Below are 18,396 nucleotides of genomic sequence, written 5' to 3'. Positions count from 1 at the left end.
AGTAATTAATAAGATATCTCTGTATTTAAATTAATAAAAGCTATTGAAGAAGATACCTGCTGAGAAGGAGTGAACTTCAGTGTTTGTTCTGAAGCTTTTGGGACATAACAAACCTTCTAGTTTTAATAACTGAGACTGTATTTGGAACATTACTGTTACCAAGAAGCAGAGGAATTCAGGGCAGTAGAGGTCAGCAAGTCTGACCAACTGCTGTGGCTCGTGTTGCTCTACGAAGAGAATGTGAACTAATGCAGATCATTGGTGTCTGAATACAGCTCTTCAGGTCTGCCTGAGTATGTGTGTCATTGTGAAGTGTGTGGGGCACTTTTGCTGATAAATTTCTCAAAGCTTCTTAATTACAATACATTAATTGATTCGTTTCTTCATAAACAGTGAACTGGAATTTACTTGTCTTGGTCATTTGAGCAAATTTAAAATTAGAGTCAGTCTCTTGCTTGGTTCACAATAAATATGAAGTTGCAATTAGTATCACTTAGAGCTCTATTAATGAAGAGTACTACGTGTATATGTTCCTTTTAAGACTACTTCAATGAAATGAAGGAGTTTGGCCCCATCCACACGCTGTGGTCGGCGTCGGAAGAAGACATAGCAGACTCTCTGAAGGGGCTGGCCAGCTGCATCGACCGCTGCTGCAGGGCCACGGAGAGGAGAATGGCAGGGCTCTCAGAGCACCTGCTGCCCATTCTGCATGAGTACGTGCTCTACAGTGAAATTCTCATGGTAAGCTTTCCTGAAGGACTCTTCATGGCTCAGTGTAAAATTTGGCTTAGTCCAGTGACCATGTCCAGGAGAGAATTTGTAGCTGATGAAAATGACTTCACAGTCCCTGTATTTACTCAGTACAAAGCATGCATGGCATATGATACCTATGTATTATTGGGGAATCCAATTGGTCCTGGTTCTCTTGCTAATCAGGCAAGAGGTACGCCTTCCAAATAAGAAGAGCTTGATAGTTTTGCCTGGCAGGCAGCCGTGGGTAGCTGTGCTAGGGTATCTAGTTTTGCCATCTTCAGTGAGCTCTGCATTGTAGCAGTGAGGGTTTGGGAACAGCAGTTGAGAAGGACCTTCCCTGACACTGCCAAAATATGAACTCATTGAGTAACAGATTGTGTGTGGGAAAAGGAGTAGAGAGGTTTTTCTCTTTCTAGGAGCTCTTCCTAAGTATGTTTTCTTTTTCCAGAACAGCTGGGAACTTCCAGTCCCTGCACCATTATATAAGTATGTGTTAGTCTTTGCCATAAGCTACTGCTCTCATTTCCCTTTATGTACGTATTTTGCTTTTTGAGAGGATGTAAAAAATCAGACTCCAGAGTTGATACAGTCAGTGCTGGTGGATAATCAACATAATAAAGTAACTGAATTCAGTATGTCATAATTCCCACTTTGCTGCCTACAGAAAGCAGAACATGTGTACAAACCCCTCTTTTTCTGGGTTTTGAGCAATGCCAGCTGCAGAATCTGTTGTGTTCTTGCTGGGAACCCAACTCCTGCTGCAGTGGTTTCTGGCTAGGGGCTGCAAGGGTCTTACAGTCTTCGGGTAGAGAGAGACCCAAGTTAACTGAGCCTTTGGTGGCACTCTGCAGGGTATTGCCACTTTCTCAGTAAGGAGAGTTAGGAGCTCCTGCTGCAATGACAGCTGTCTTTAAAACAAGCTTCACTGAAAAAGGGCCCATACAAAATGTCTCACAGTCCTCATTATTTTCTGGTAGATGGAGGTAAGTACTGTTTTGCTTAAACATCTGAAGAGATACTGTCCTAGCAATTGCAGGTCATCTTCTCCACCACTTCCAACCTTATGTTTCAGAATTTCTATGTTACCCATAAGCAGTTGTAGTTTTCATGCTGCTGAGGAGATGCTGCTCGCCCATTGCCTTCTGTTTTGCAGCCTGACTCACCCTCACCCTTTCTCAGGCATTCTGTTTTGTGCAGAGCACAGAGAGATTTCTAGGGACAAGCCCCAGGATGATTACCTGGCTCTTCCTGCACACCTTACTGTTGCCCACTGCATTTTTTTTTTCCTGCTTGTAGCTTTCTTGGTGCAGCACTTGCAACACAGTATTAGGCTGCCATGAGGTCCTGTCCAGGGGAGAAGTCTTCCTTCAGTAGCTCATTCCTGTTTCACAACTGTTCCTTTCCCTCCATGGATTTTTGTTTTACTTACTTACTGCTTATTTCCCTCTTGCACTTTGAGGAGGGAAATACTAGTCACTAAAATAAAATACCTAAAAATACCCTGTGTGTCACCCACTAGTAAGCCTTTCAGAGGTGTGTTTAACCCCTCATCACAGGGACCTTGGTGCAGTGCTGCCAAGATCACATGCAAATGTGCAGTACAAGGTGTGATCAATACAATACAATCCTTGTATTTTCCAGTGGAAGTTCAGCCTGTAACTAGGAAAAGAGTTGGATTAATAACTAAAATATTTACATCTGTGCCAACCCCTTCCTAACTGACCCACAGAACAAATCTGCTGTCCCTCAGGGTACAGCATTAATTAGTTATGGGTCCACATAAAATTATTTGTGGGTTTTGTGGCAAGGTACCATTAAGTATTATACAAAAAACCTGTAGAAGTATAATAATATGTTTTAAAAGTATAGTGCCTTTGTTTGCAATTAGAAGTCAGCACTTGCTGATGTAGCACCTTAATATTAATTGGTTTTGTCTTGTAATTTAAAGTGTATGTGTGATTAATGTTTCCAAGCTGTCATTAAAAGTTTTAAAAGAGGCAAAAGAAATAGGAAAAAAGGGAAAACATTTGTATTATTAAGAAAAGCTTTTCCAGACTTTTTTTTTGCTTCTGTGCTTCCAGATAAACATTTTCTGTATTTATCTAGCCAAAAGATTCCAAGGTATTGATGAGCATTAGTCTGTATTGCTGATCTATTGCTCAAAAATCCCAAAGTCAGATATACCAAGTCTTTATAGTGATTATCTGTTCAAACATTGAAAAATTAAGCTCTTTAATGATTCTATCATGTTTGATAAAGTGTCAAGATCTCAGAAAGAACTCAGTCAAATAAGAGAGCTAGAGAAGGTAGAGCTGCTTGTGCCCTGTGCTGTTTCAACTTGCCCTGTGCTAGAGGTGAATACTGAACATCTCTGCAGAAGAAGCAGTAAAACCAGTTGTGGCAAGGTAATGTAAAAGAAGGTTTTGAGATTTGTAATTATAAATGTCCTGCTTCTGATTTTTTTTCAAAAATAATAAAGCCTTGCAACACATTCTGCAAGATAAGCATACCCGAGCATTGGAAATGGAAATTTAATCTGTAATACTATTCCTGTTTTGTTGCTTAACAAGTAATATTGCTTCCCCTTTCAAATTTTTTTTTTGGACACTATACTCAATATCTGATAAGATAGTTTCAAAGGAGGTAAAAATTACATATGCTGAAAATAAAAACATATATTAATGGTAGAAAAGCTTTCATTCCTAGGATAACCTTATCTGATTTTTCTGATATTTTTTTCTGATTTGCCAGAACTATATTTGGCACTTACAAAATAATATTAAAGGTTAAAGACACCATTTCAATAATGCCTTGCATACTATTTCTAGTTATTCTAATTATATTGTAAATTTTACTCAAAGAAGATACTTCTGTTCACAAGATTTGGCAAACTCATGTTGCTGTTATTAAATGAATATATTGTAAGTTAAGTTGATACCAACTAAACTCTTGTAACAGTTCTGCTCATACAACTGGCAGTGACATTGTGTATGGCAGATTCTTGTGGCACTGATTTTGGATTTAGTAATTTTATTGAAAAACCTGTAAGATAAAATGCAGGCATGGAAAAATAAGTCTTCTTTTTTTCTTTTTGATAAAACATATACAATGTCAAAATTATTAAATGGTATCTTTCTTTGGTCTTGTTTATCAAATACCCAACTTGTTCGATGGTTTTCTGAAAGAGCTAAAATTTGGTGCAGTTTACTTCGTCTTTTTCTTTTCTTCCATACTAAGGGTGTTTTGAAAAGGAGAGACCAAATTCAAGGCGAGCTGGATTCCAGAGTTGATGCTTTAGCCAGCAGAAAGACAGAGAAGGACCTGGTAAGTGTTTTCAGAAAGCCGGACTCTTCCAGGCCGCGTGGTGCCGGCAGCAGAGGCGCAGGAGGACGCGTGTGCTCTGAGGCCACGGCTGGGCTGGCTGCTGTCTGCACCTCTGGCAGCTCTTTGTGCCTGGCAAAGCCATCACCAGCAAGAAGCAGCACTTCAGAGCTGGGCTGCTGGAAGGGAAGGACTGGTCGTGGTGGGCGACCACTGGCCTTTGTCAACACAGGCTGTACCACGGCTTATTTTAAATTTTTCTGTTGGCTTCCACACTTGGAGTTAAAAGAAGGTAACAGTTGCTGCAGTGCTCTTGTAGCTGCTGCTTCATTGATGTAGGAGAGGTACAGGAGGTGATTAGAATCAGCAAAGCTGTTCATTGAACTTATTTAAAGTAAAATGTTATGCATTCTGTTCTGTTTTTCTTTTCTGTTCAGGTTTCTGTTTTTTCTAGTTGGGCCCAGGGATATTTTTTTTGCTTGAACTCTTCATTCATTCTAGTGAAGTCAGACTGTAACTGGTACCCCATGGGGACAGGCATCCCCAAAACCACCAGCAAGGCTCAGCAGCCAATTAGAAACAACCTCTGGGATGAGAATTGGCATTTTTAAAATTTTTGATTGTTCAACTCTCCAGCCTAAATAATGTCCTTTTAGCACAGTCAGTACTAACACCAAGTGTTATACAGTGTAAATAATATGTAAAAATTACTAATAACTTCTTACTACATCAAAGGAGAAAATCCTTAACATTTCAGATACTTTTTATTTGGCTTGTTCTAATTAGTTTCCATATAAAGATGAGCTGTTTAGATAGTTTTTGGCACTTGAAATGCATATTTTCATTTGATTTTTTTGGCACTGAGATGAATAAATAAGAATATATTGCTGAACTCTGATATCTACAATGGCTGTGGTACATTATATTACAATTTGCCTCTGTGTACTGCAGTGGGACATCAAGTAAATATCTCTGGTTTTGGGGATTTTTCCTGAAGCAGAAATGTTGTGTTCTGTAATTTCTTTTTGTTTCTCTACTTTATTTGCTGTTTCTCCTGTCCTTTTTTCTTAGTGTAAAGCCTGAAGCTCTTATAAAATGCATGGAGGATGGTGAGTTGGAGAAGTCCCCTAGGCTGGGAGTTGGGTAGCCATGGCAGGTGCATTCAGTGACGAATTCAGCTCCATAGAGCTTGTTTAGCAGCCAGACTCGTTGTTTACTTGGAAAAGACACCATAGCCTGGCAGGACATGCTATCTTTTCAGGATGCATTTCCTGTTATAATCTGATGTAACTCTCAGACAACATGCATGCACTCCCTTTTCCTGAACTGCGACAAATTAAAAAGGGATATTTTTATTTTAGCATAGTATTTTTGATCGTACCATGTTGATTTGATGCTGACAATGGTTTACTCCATCATGAGATGTTTGTACTTGCTTCCAGTAGGACTTGGAAATCAGTTTGCCCAAACTTATTTTTTTTGACTCTGTGTATGTTTCCATATCTGCATTTACAGTTTGGTAAAGGCTTTAGACACTCTGATTACCCAAGTGCTCAGATATTTGCTTTATCTTTCCAACTCCTCTATTTCTTACTAATTTCAGAGAATCCTGTTTTTGAGAGCCTGTTTCTCCTTGCAGTCTCAGAACAGCAGTAAAACAGATGTCTGTTAGTTTAATCTGATAATAAAATCCTGTGTTCTCTAATTGAGTGGCAGCTGTATCCTGAAGACTTTTTCTTAATTAGAAGCTGAAGCCTTTTTCTAGTAAGGATAGTTTGGCAACAGAGAATGGTGTACTGCTATTTTTAACTATTCAAGTGACTTATCTATTTTCTTGGTCATTTTTTTACTATGTTTTAGTTTTTATTATGTGTTGAAATATTTTTCTAACACTTCTAAGCAGACTTAATAAAGGTGGTCATAACATAGGTGTGTTGTTGGAACGGTCTCAGACACCAAGTTTGGGTGTATTTGCACATATCTATTCCTAAGCAGAACTCCTGTAGCTTCTAATGATCTCATAGATGTCAGATTGAACTTGTCAGTGCAATCTAGTAGCCAGAAATTTTGCTGACAATGAGTGGCATGAGCCCTAATCTCATTTGAAGTACATTTCCACCACAGATAAGGAGTCTCAGACTGTCACTAGAGCTGATAAAAGGCTGTGAGATATTTAGCATTGGTTGTGGCAAACATTAAATGATTTAACAAACACAAGGTTGTACAGCAGAAGAATGTAAAACATCCCTAAGGTCAGTGCAGTTGAAATAGGCTGGAATTGCAAATTAAACCTTATGGGACATTAGGCTAATCAGCTGGGAAAAAAAATGTTTTCTTGAGCTGTGTTAGAGAGCTGCTTGTGGTGCTGCTACAAAAGCCAAAACCTTGGTTTCTACTCCAAAATTTGGTCCATAAAGGAGGCAGTTATTCAGGGTATGGGTGGTTTGGTGATTTTGGATGCAGGCTCTGACAGAGAGATTGGGTCTGACTTTGGTACCCTCCTGCTTGTCTAGACATTTCTTACCTCCAGAGCTGCGGCTCTAAAGATAGTGGGATATGCTGCTCCATGATTCCCACACTCCATCCTGAAGGTAACACAGCAATGCTTGTGTATCCCTCTATGGTTTGGGCATTTTTAACGGTTTTAGTCTTGCCACTAGGGCTGATAATAATTCTGAAAAAAAGGTTGGTATTAATGTGTTCTGACAGAGCAAGATAAGCATTAAATGCCAAACTTAAGGATTCTAGTTTTCAGGCTTGAAACTGAGTAGTAAAGAGATTAAATGCTGAATCTATTACATTCTGAATATATTTTGTGTTTTAACTCCAGGCTAAAAAGAGGTTAGTATCACCAAGCTGTAAGATTAATTCACAGAGCAGGTAGAAATTCGTGCTATTTTGCATAGTGAGATGGTGTAAAATGCTGTGTTGCCATGTGATTTGGCTCCTGGGCCATGACTCTTTGGCTACAGTCACACGGTCCATGTCTGGCAGCACCCTGACCTAGCAATTCCTGGCTCCCACCTTCCTGAGCTCTGGTCCCATGTCTGATGAGTGCTGTGCTGGCCTCTGGCCATCACTGGTGGGAGATTCCATTTCTCACACTGGCTGCCTCAGTGAGATCCATGTAAGAAAATGGATTCAGAATCCTGTTTAATTTGCAGGATCAGTTGTAACAATTTACACCATGTAAATGAGGAACATACTAGGTAGATGTTTTTGTTAAGTCCAAGCCATTCTTCTTTCATTTCTGCTGTCATGGAAGCTAAAGAGAGTAGCATTGATGGTTTTTTTCAGTTTTGAAAACATAGACCTTGAACGTGTCTACTTGACATGGTGACATGTGGCATAATGCTGCCTTTAGACCGTAAGTCCAACCCTTGCCTTAATACATGTGGTTTCTTTGGGGCTTCAGAGTGGGATGTTTAAACTGCATATCCAGGCAGAATTGCATAACAGAGTCTACTTGTCCATATCACGTTCTGACTACAGTATGGAAGAAATGTGTAGTTCCTAGAAAAGGCTAGACAAAAACTGTAAAATAACAGCGTGGTCCAAGCTGGAGGCTGTGCACCCAGGCTTTCCATGTCTTGCTCTGAGTTCTGACGTTTCTGTGTTCCACCGAGAGCACAAGCATTCCTTTAAAATCCTGGCAGTTAGTCCTGGAATCCTGAACTTCCTATCAGTGAAAACACCAGCTCTGCAGAAAGCAGAAGTAGCTATCCAACTTTACACAGGTGTGGTAGAAGGAAGAAACTGTTTGTTTTCTGGCAAAATATAAGGACAAAGAGGAGTTGTATGGCGCCTGAGTTGCAATGGAAGCAATTTGAGGAATTAAGTTTTCCTGCTTGATGTTCCTTGTTTTGGTGGTGTTTGTGCCTGCCTTCTGTCCTGCTGCAGACAGTAGCTCTGCAGTCCCAGCAGGTGATTTTGCACTGTAGCCACAGGAGATGTAGCTCATTCTGTGACCTGGTGCCAGGCAGAACAGACACAGCTGATGAGTAAATGACAATAGGTAACCGAATGACTGAGAAGACCAGAAAAACTCATTACAGACAGGGCTGCTGTCCACTTACTCCCATTAGCTGGCAAGTCAGCTTGTGCATCAGCTTGTACATCTACATTAATTAGAAGCAAGTAGTGTCTGTAGAGTAGTCCTCAAAGTTTTGGGTCCTGGATTGCCGTGAAAGAGTTTCTTCTATGTAGAAGACCTTTCATTTAATTTCTTTCTCTGCTTCTATATTTCTTTTTCCTTCATATGGTCACGCACAGTTCCACAAGAAAAGATGGTAATGTGACAGGCAAGAAATCAGAAAGTTTGTGAGTTTGATTTCTGCTGTCTTCTCCCATTCTGTTTTCTTCTGTTATCAATGATTCTGACAGGATTTTCTCAGTTTTCCTTGCCAAATCTAATTTGTACAATTGATTCTGCTTCGGTAAAGCCCTCTATATATTTCTTTTTTGATGCATTAATGTCAAGTGCTAGTGAAGAGGTGCCAGAGTCTATAACTTCTCTCAGTGAAAAGACATATCTTCAGGAACACTTCCATTCTGGTCTATATTTTCTGTTATTAATATTTCAGAAATTGTAGTGAGTTATTAATTAAGAATTAATTTTAAATTTATCCCTGGAGAAAGACTTTTTTTGCTAAGTTAAATACCAGCCTTGGTTCTGCAGTTCTCTTCATCTCCACTACAGTCAATTGATTTAAATAATTTTGGAAATGGTGATTTTTGCTAATATTATTTTAATGTTTAAAATTAATATTTAGTTCTCAGAAGAAATTGGGAAACTTGAAGACAAAGTTGAACGTGCCAATAATGCTCTGAAAGCAGATTGGGACAGGTGGAAGCAGAACATGCAGTGGGATATGAGATCAACATTCATGAATGTGGCTGAGAATAATCTCCGTTATTATGAAGAGGTAAAACTCTTTCTCACAAAAATATTATTTTTTCATTATTTCAATGAAGAAGTCCATGGGTTTTCTGTAAAGAGGAATTTTTCTATTTTAGTTCAAACATTTGGTAACTTTGCAATCAGTTTCTGTGGGAATAGTGAGGCAGTTATTCTTAATTTGACAGGTTTCAAGCAGAATATATTTTATTGTGCCCAAGTCGTTGATCCAGAGTTCATCATCGACAGAGGGCACTCTTGTTTTACTAACCACAACAACTTGGAACGTGATTTTCGGTAATGTCAGCTGCTGTGTTTCAGTTTGGGAACATTTTGCTGTGAGAGCATGAAGAAGCCCTCTGGAAGGCTCAGACCTATATGAGGAAAACCTTTAAATGTGATTCCATCAGTTTTTATTTTCAGCTCAAATGCCACAGGTAATGTTCTTGGTAAGAATTTCCAAGAATATATGCTAGGAAGGAGAATTTGAAAACATATAACAAAATACATTAAGCATTCTGTGAAGTTTCCTCATGGGAAACACGATGTTGATTGAAATGCGCATTTTGAAAATATCCCAGATGTCTTGAAGATTTTAAAATAATTTCTCCTTACTTTTGGGGAAAAAATGGAATGCACTGAGCCATCTATTAATCATAAATTAGTCATTTTCACAGATATATTTTGGTAACTGTAACTTCAGTCCTGTAGTCTGAGCCTTTTATGGATTGCACATTAGCCAATGGCAGTGCTCTGATTTTACAAATCATTTTGGTAAAACATAATTGAAAAGACAGAGCTCTTGATCATCAAGTCTAATTAATTAACATGCAGTCTGTGAGATGCATGGACATTGACAATCTGTTGTTACATATTAAGATCAAAATATTTTCAGAAATCAGGCAGCAAGCTTTTGGCATCCTCTAACATTGTCTTCATTTATCGATGGTCTCTGACTTCTATAGCAGCAATATGTATGTTAAAACAATGCTGAATATATTAGAATATTTTCTTTGTGAATGATTAGCTAAAACATAACAATAATGATTTGGTTCTTTTTCCTGTCTAGAAATGTTTTTTTTGCTGAATTAGAAGTTTAATCCAGAGCACCAAAGCACATATTGTATGTGAAATTAACTGTTGTAAGGCCACAAACTGTAAAAAATTATTCAGCTGTCTCTGTAACTGCCAGAGGTTCTTCTTAAACAGCTTCTAAAATACCAGACAAATTGGTTTATACTGAGGCAGGATATTTTGTTGGTGCTTTTCTTGAATATTGAAATCTTCATTAAATGGTTTTGCTGCTACATCTTTGTACATCTACATTTTTTAAAAAGCACCTTATCTTACTACAGCAGTTGCAATAATAAGCAACATTGTGCTAACGCTATCACTCCTTGTTTGCAAAGTGAGAGTTTACCAAGTTCTTTCTGTTTTATCAGAAAATCATTATCTAATCCTGATATTCAAAAGAACCTGATAAAGTTAATATTTTGATTGGGAGTTTTCACCTAAAATTGTTTTATTTAAGACCCGTGGTTAATGGTGATGGTTAATTAGTAGAGAAGTGATTACTGATTACTCTCAGAGGCCTGTGTGTCTCAAACTACAAGTGTGTACTCCAGAAAGCAGCAGGAAAAGAAGCTCTGGCATCTGCTCCTGCTGTTTGGGACTGAAACTTCAGGAAGGGAATCTCAGAAACCTGAGAAGCACAATATTATTTTTATGCTTTCAGTAGGAAAGAAAATTCAACCTTAAATGTAATAGTTTAAGTCTGACTCACTAAACTCATGCACAACCACAGTGTCTGTTACAGTGTTTTTCACTTGTTCAGTTATTACTTGCTTCATTAGCATTCTTTCACATGTCTGCAGTTACTCATTCAGACTTTTGATGCACCATTTGATGCTTACTAAGCCTTTTCTTGCTGTAACATCCCTCATGTTATTTCCTGCCTTTTCTCTTCCTTAAAGCATGTTCTGTGCATTTTCCCAGACATCATGGATGCTATAAATGTGATTCAGTCTTCCAATTCTTCTGTCCAACTCCTATGAAGAATCATCTCCTGCTTTCTAACTCAGTGACTACCTGATTCTCATTCTTCCCACAACTTCCCCCACCTCTCAGTTAAACTATTTGTGCTGCTCCATGAGCAGTGTCCCATTCTCTTCTCTACAGCAGCATTTCGCTGTGCTTCTCATTATTCCCCGTGCTGACTGCATTTACCAGGCACACAAGCAAAGAAGGAGGCATTTCTGTTCACAGACATTCTCTGCAGCCCTTAGATTTTGGGAACCACAAAGTACTGAGAGACAGGCATCTGGTATTTTCTGATAGCTGCTGCAGTGGAGAATGCAGCCCTTCAAAACTGTATAAACCCAAGCCAGTACGGTCAAAAACAACACAGCAGCATGTCAAAGTACACTAGGATTTCCAAAATGTCATTTCATCTTTGTCACAATGGGAAAAGAATATATGACCTTATGTTTGTTTGGGTTTTACCTTAATTGTAGTTGCCTAAGTATTCTGCTGTCAACTTGCCAAGCATCACTTAGCTAGCATAAAAGAGTATATCTTCCTTAAGCTGAATTAATGTTCACATGAATTAAATGTTACTTACTCTAAAGTGTTACCTGTAATTATGTTTCTCCAGATTTACAACTTTAAGAGTTATTCCTGTAGTCTTCCAGTTCACTGGCTATCTGCATTTATGAAACTTGAATAAGAAGTATTCCTTTGTTTCTCCAGCTGTTTTGTGTCTCTCAATGCTGTGGTAACAAAGACGCGAATAAAAGCCCAGTGTTGCAGATTTACAGGGTGCTCCAGTGCAGACCTGTGAAAATGAAAGCTTTCAAGTAATAATGTGCAAGCTTTGTTATAATATAATTAAAATCATTTAGGAGCCAAGAATTACCATGACTGACCAATCATTTGGTATTCCTGCAGCTGGTCTCAGTGGTTCATACAGTTCTGTACTTCCTTTCCTCTGGAAAAGAGGTGAATACATCCTTAAGTCTCACTGTAATCCACAAAGTCTTAAATCCAAAATAATATTGTAGTAACAATGACAGTAAATGCATTGCTAAAATAAGGAGGACTTTCTGAAACAATATGAAAAGGTTTTAATTTTTAAAAGTTCATAAATGTCCTGCTATTTCTAAAGTAAATAGCATTAATTCAGCGTGTGTTAACACTGTACCATTTATTTTATTCCTTTTCATCAGGCCTTAGGCATGACACCACTGTCTGACAGCTTAGTCCAGAAGAGGTATCTGCCAAACAGCTGGAATCACAAACTGTCCACAGGGTGGAGCTTTCAGCTGAGAAACTGAGAGTCACCGTGAATATTTTCATTAGTTCAGAAATAGATATTCTAAAGATGCAGCATCACTAAATCCAAAGCAGGATACAGAATTAGTGGTGGTGCTGGCAGTGTTACTTAGCTGGCAGCTTTGAAGTGTTGCTGCTGCAGACTAGGAGAACCAAACCAGGCACTGTTGAACTCTGGCTTCAAAGAACAGAAGCAATTAAACATATGCTAAATTTTTCACTTTTTCTCATGTGTTTAGTATAGCTAGTACATATGCAGCCAATGAATTTTGGTAACCTATTCTTTTCAGGAAAACCACCAGAATAAGTGGCTAGGTTTTACAGCCCAACCCAAAGTTGGGGTTACAAATTATACATTATAAATCCAACAAATATACCAGAGTTTGGGTTTCCACTGCCTGTTAGGAAATGCAGGACAGATTGGTGTTTTTTCCTAAAATGGGATGATAGTTTTGGCATTGAAAGAATGTGTTTTTTCTTCAGCATGGATGAACCTTTGTTTTAAAGCATAGCATTTGATTTTATTTATTGCATGGGAAATTAATCCCTTGCATCTTAATCGGATAATCAGTTACCTTTGATATAGGCAGATTCTTGTTGGTATTGGCAGATCTTACTATTTTTCAAAAATATAAATAATTTCTTTATTTTCTTAAGTGTTTCAAGCACAATTTAGTATATTTCTGTGACCTACATTGTTGTACAGGCATAAATTGATCCAAAAGATTCATCAGGGCAGAGCAATACTTGTTCCCCATTGCAGCAACTTCCCTCTAACTCTAAAGCCCTTATGTACCTCTCAATCTTGTAAAATAATTGTAATTCTACAGCTTGTAAAAGCTGTAGAAAAATAGAGGAGATTTGTTATTTGCCCTAGAGATGCATTTAAGCAGTCATTTGGTCGTGTAGCAGAAAGTTGGCTGCTCCTGTGTGTTGATCACGTCCTACCTTAGCCATGCCTGAGAGTTCAGCTACCAAACTTCATGAGATTTTCAAAAGCTCCCCCATCTGAGCCTGTTTGTCCCTGTGCATGTTGCTTCAAAGGCAGATCCATCTTTGAACCCTTATTCATTCAGCCTTTAAAATTTTTTAAAAATAATTTTGGGAAGATAAAATTTTTAAAAAATAATTTTGGGAAGACTTCTGTGGAGTGCAGATTATTATTTCTATGTGGTCTAGTTTTTGTTTCCCTGCACACAGAAATAATGAAAATACTTTCTGTTTCTCTCAGACACAAACAAGACTTCATTTTCAGATTCTACTCCATCTACTCCACTTACGCCATCATGTGTGCTATATTTAAGGTATTAGCCATGGATAACTGGGGGACTGGAACAGAAACACACATGGCATGTGACACACTTGCTTCTGCTTGCATCCTTACTACATGTTCCATTTTGTATCTCCTTTTTTCGCTAAATAAGCAATTGTACTATATGAAAAACTTTTTATTGCTTTTTCTAAGAATGATGTTGCAGAATAGATATGTGTCCTCCAGTAGTAATGAGAATATTTTAGATATGGTAGCCTTATTTAAGTTCTTGCTATTTCGTTTTGTGTATTTAGGCTTTTTTATGTTTTCCATCGGGATTTTAAGAGTAATTGGATTATGAATTTCAATTCTGTGCAAACACATTTTATTTCCTCAGTTTGGATTTTCTGGGGTTTTTTTCCTTTCTGTCTCCTTTCTGAACACTGGCTGATCCCCTATTTTGATCTCCATTTTCAACCTCCCAGGAGAACGGAGTAAAATCATTCGGTAATAACATTGAAGTATACATCACTAAAAAAATGTCATTTATGCAGTTCATGCTTCACAATGTGAAAAGCTTGAGCCTAAGGCACAGGGACCTAGTTTTGTTTTGGTGTGGTTAATTATAAAATTTGTCAGCTGTAGGAGCACTGTGATCTCTGACAGTGAAATGAGCCACCATTGCTCTTATATTTTAAAAAATGTGTTTTGGTTATATAAACAGGGATAAATTATAAGCTGAATAACTTGTGTGAAAAAAATGCTTTGCATCTTTGTCTGGACAGACTTCAGTAGATCATATCTATCTGGTTAAGCAATGTATTATGATTGCATTTTAACGTGCAGCTTGGCTCAGTGTTGCAAAGATAACACAAAGCCATTTTTACATTGCAGCCAGTGCTGATATATGTATTTTAATTCACATTCCTGATATTATGGAATAACAAAACTTGGACTTATGTGGTAATTCAATTAAGCTGTGGTTCAGAAAAAAATCTGTAATTTCCAATGAAAAACTCTTAAGGAAAAATAAATTTTTTCTTGTAGAAGGTTTTCTTGTAACACACCTAGAAAAAGCTTAGAAAAGCAGCTGTGCCTTGCAGCTTTCTAGGATGGTGATCCAAGCTGGGCTCTGACAAACAGAAGTTGAGTTTGAGTGCCACAGTGAAGACACATTGCTAGCAGCTGCCTCACTGATATTTCAAAACCAAGAGGCCACGTTGCAGCTCAGGCCTCTCAGATAGATTCAGCTGCCACAGTGTCACATGAAGTAGGGGAGAATCTAATGATCAAACTTTAAGGTTTTATACTAAAGGTCAAAAAGACCTTTAAATCAGAAATCAGTTTTCAACACTTGTAGTTCACTGTTCAGGCTGGCAGTATCTTCACTCTTTCTCCCTGGTGTACCATTTCAGAACAACATTTCTCCAATAAGTCAATGAGGAAAGCAGATTTCCACATGAATCTTATCCTTTTAGTCCTCTCATTTCACAGTAATTCAAGCATTAGATATAAATCTGAACAGTAGCATAATGCTGTTGTGTGCAAGAGCAGCAGAAGTTACTTGGGGCTTTTGTCAGCAAGATCTGAAGAGAAAGACTGGGGCAGTAAATTCATGGTATCCATAGTCTAGGGGACAAAATCTGAATAACAGGAATGATCTCCTGCCTGATAATAGCAAAAAACCTGTGCAAAAATAAGCTCATGCTTTTTCTTTGTGATCTTTCAGCTCAGTTGGCTATTTTAACTGCTCTCATTTTCTTGCAGACCCACTTGTTTTACTTTCTTATGTCTTTAGAGACAAAGGTACTGCTTGGTTTTTTTCTTGTTACTTTTGTCACCTTTAGTTTTATGGGTCTCCCTGGTTCTGTATCCTTGAATCATCATGGATTCCCCCAGCTCCAGTCATCCTGTGTGTATTCTTTGTTTTTCTCTTGGAGCTTATATTTAACATTATCAGAACCTCCCACTCATCTGCTTACACACAGACATGCAGTTATACCAGGACCTAGCTCTTCAGTGTAGTATGATTAAATCTCCATATTTAATGGCAGAGTTTGGAAGTCATTCACAAGAAACCCCAATGGAGTTAGGTGGCTGCAAGTTCATTCAGGGTCATTTTCATGTCTCCTAAGCAATGACAGATGGATACAAGGTGTTTCAATGAGCTGGGCTTAGCAGGTTGCTGTGGCTTGAATAGTTCATGGCAAAAGATTTCAGTTAGGAAATAACACTGTTTTCAGGGCACTGATTTAATTCAAAGTTCAGGTGAATGGAGTGTGCTGTCCAGGCTTTAATATATATTTCCTGGGAAATTTCAGAAGACTTATTTATGGTGCATAATAAAGATTCTTCACAGAAAAAAAACTGTGAAGAGGAAGTAGTAAATCAGCTGCATTGTCAAGAACAATAGGTATGAATGTATAAGTCAAAATTCTGTAAGAACATTTCCATTTCAAGGGCTTTTTTTCAATAAAATCAGAACAAGGAAATTACTGCAGCAATTTGCCTGTCCTGTTCTACTGACAGACTAGAAATAGTAGAAACCTGGTGCTTTGGGTTACAAGCAACGACTCACTGCAGGTTACCTTGTGACAGCCTTGCCATGGCTCTCAACACTAATTTATGATTTAGAATGGCTTACCAAGCTGCCAACACTCATTTAAGCCAAATTGAACCAAAGTAATTTGGGGGTTTTGTTGGTTTTCTGTTTTTTTCATTTTACTGCCTCCAGAATTGATGCTTCAATAAAAAAATTAGTTTTTACAATTGTAAATACATTTTTCCATAAGCTGAGAAATACCACTTGTAAGGATAACAACTTCCCTACTCCCAGCCTCTGCCTTTCTGGTTCTATTTCTTTGCCATTACTCTGGGGAAAAATGAATTCTCTCCTTATTTAGAAAAAAAAAATGGTTTAATTTAACTTGGAAGGAAAATTGGGTATACATTAGGAATCCACAGAGATTACAAGGGAACAGTGCCTGACAATGTGCTTTCTATTTGGAAGAGATCTTTGCCTGTAACTAAAGGAAGAGATTAAAGAAGAGCATAATTAATGTTAGCATCTTCCCTGCTACAACATACAATTACAGTGCTCACAGTGTGTGCCTGTCATTATGTAAAATTGACCTTTACAGCTCACTCAGCACGTTAGCTAACATTTTGCATATCACTGAGCTGCCTAGGAAACCGTATTTTGCTCTTACCATGGTCCTACAAAAGCAGCTTGTGACAATGTGTGTGTATTCTGCTATTTTTTTATTCTTTTACTCCTTGGCTAACAGTTCACAGAAATCTCTCTGCTCTACTCATATGTGTGTGTTTTTTTTTTTTAAGTGCCTTGCTACGTGGGAGTCCTTCCTAGCATCTCAAACAGTGGATCTTCGTGTGGATGAAGATTCTGAAGACAGGCCTTGAATAATATCTCTGCTTGACCTCTGCCTTTTCCATGCAGTTTCTCCCAACCAAAGTGCTTTATATGAGATCAGATACATTATTAAGTTCAACTGTTAAAATCAGTGAAATGCAGGAAACCAGCTTATTGTACACTCAGGTATTCTAGTCCTGAAATGCATTTGGAAACATGCTATATATTGCTTTATATTGCTTAGCTCTGATTTTACATATTTTATGCATTTACATACAATTGTTTTCATAAATATTGTGTAATTTTGATATAAAGTATTTTAAATATGTAAAAATAGCTCCATTTTAATAAAAAGTTGAATAAGGAAAGTTTGTCATCAGTCTGTATCCTAGTCTTTTTTAGAAGTATTTTAGCATGCTTCTTAGATTCTCTGTCTTGAGTAATTTCTTGTACTTTATTATGTCATGTAGTCCTCAAGGACTGACTAGTACTTTAGTATTATTTTAGTGGATCTTTCTAGTTGCCCAATGGCAACATAGGACATAAAGATGCCAGACATATTCTGCTCCTTTAAAATGTTGATAATTTAGTTTTCAGTTTGCATTATTTACATGTCTATTAGACATCTTCAATTTGACATTTTTTAAAGGATAAAGAAAAAAGTGACAGTTCACAATACAGACTGTGTGTACAGTACCATTAGTCACACACTGATCCTGCCAACACAAGAACTTCCATGTGGAGTTTGCAGGGTGAAACCTGCTCCCATGGCTGACACTCCTTAATCCTCAGCTTCTTTCCTCTTTAGATAGTCAGTGTAGAAGAGGAGGGGTTAAGAAAATAAGAGGTTTGCATTAAAATGATCAGCTGATTCACTCATGCAATATGCATTAAAGTCTTCCAGTCACTGAATTATTCCACCCAGAAGCTCCTCCAGTCTGCAGCTGTAGTTTCTGCAGTTCTCCCTGCTGCTTAAGGTCTGAGCAAGCCACAGGCTTCATATGGCAAGAATGAGGTGCAGGGACCAGAGACAGCCTAACCAGGGCTCTGGCCTTGCAGAAGAGCAGGGCTTCAGCCATCACCTGCACCTTTTGTGAGCTTGCTCTGGTCAGTCACCTAATGGCTGCAGGGGACAATTCCAGAGCATGTGGCTGTGGAGCTGTCTAAGCTGGGCAAGTAAGACCTGGAATACCAGCATGACCTTTTCAGCAATGTTAGGAAAAGTGCTCTCATGCTGCCCCCATGAAGCACTAGTGAAAGCTGAGCTCGCTTTCTTCATCTATGGAGTGTCAGTTACGCTGCTCCTGAAATCCTGCAGGGAGCATGAATCTCCCCAAAAGTGGACAGCTCCCTGTGCAGAGGTGAGTCTGCTCAGAGGGCAGTGCAGTGCTGAAGGGCTGTGCCTCACAGGCTGTTCTCCAGCTGTGCTGGCAGTGCATCCTTGCAGGAGGCAGGCAGGAACAATGTGTCTGA

General features: G+C 38.3%; 2 protein-coding genes across 4 annotated transcripts in view; one reads left to right on the top strand and one right to left on the bottom strand.

Annotated features, from left to right (window-relative positions):
- SNX7 (sorting nexin 7) overlaps positions 1-17,291 on the top strand; it is a 28,962-nt gene extending 11,671 nt beyond the window's left edge. The window contains exons 6-9 of the mRNA XM_064428151.1: positions 542-741; positions 3,991-4,077; positions 8,847-8,999; positions 16,893-17,291. Coding sequence (XP_064284221.1) covers positions 542-741; positions 3,991-4,077; positions 8,847-8,999; positions 16,893-16,973 — 521 coding nt within the window. The 3' untranslated portion in view covers positions 16,974-17,291. The remainder of the gene's footprint in view (positions 1-541; positions 742-3,990; positions 4,078-8,846; positions 9,000-16,892) is intronic.
- PLPPR5 (phospholipid phosphatase related 5) overlaps positions 1-18,396 on the bottom strand; it is a 146,701-nt gene that overhangs the window by 9,577 nt on the left and 118,728 nt on the right. The window contains exons 8-9 of one of the 3 annotated variants that reach the window (XR_010366301.1): positions 11,886-11,957; positions 11,605-11,804 (exon numbers count right to left, since the gene is read on the bottom strand). Coding sequence is in view for 2 of the 3 variants with exons in the window: in XM_064428152.1 (XP_064284222.1) it covers positions 11,670-11,804; positions 11,886-11,957 (207 nt within the window). In the remaining variant the exon portion in view is untranslated. Of the gene's footprint in view, positions 1-10,170; positions 11,805-11,885; positions 11,958-18,396 lie in introns of those variants that run through there. The other 2 variants (XM_064428152.1, XM_064428153.1) reach the window with 2 other exon arrangements.

The sequence above is a fragment of the Passer domesticus genome, chromosome 7 (assembly GCF_036417665.1).
Source record: "Passer domesticus isolate bPasDom1 chromosome 7, bPasDom1.hap1, whole genome shotgun sequence".
NCBI classification, from domain to species: Eukaryota; Metazoa; Chordata; class Aves; order Passeriformes; family Passeridae; genus Passer; species Passer domesticus.
Note: the sequence above shows the minus strand (reverse complement) of the source record. Positions and strands in the feature narration are given on the sequence as shown.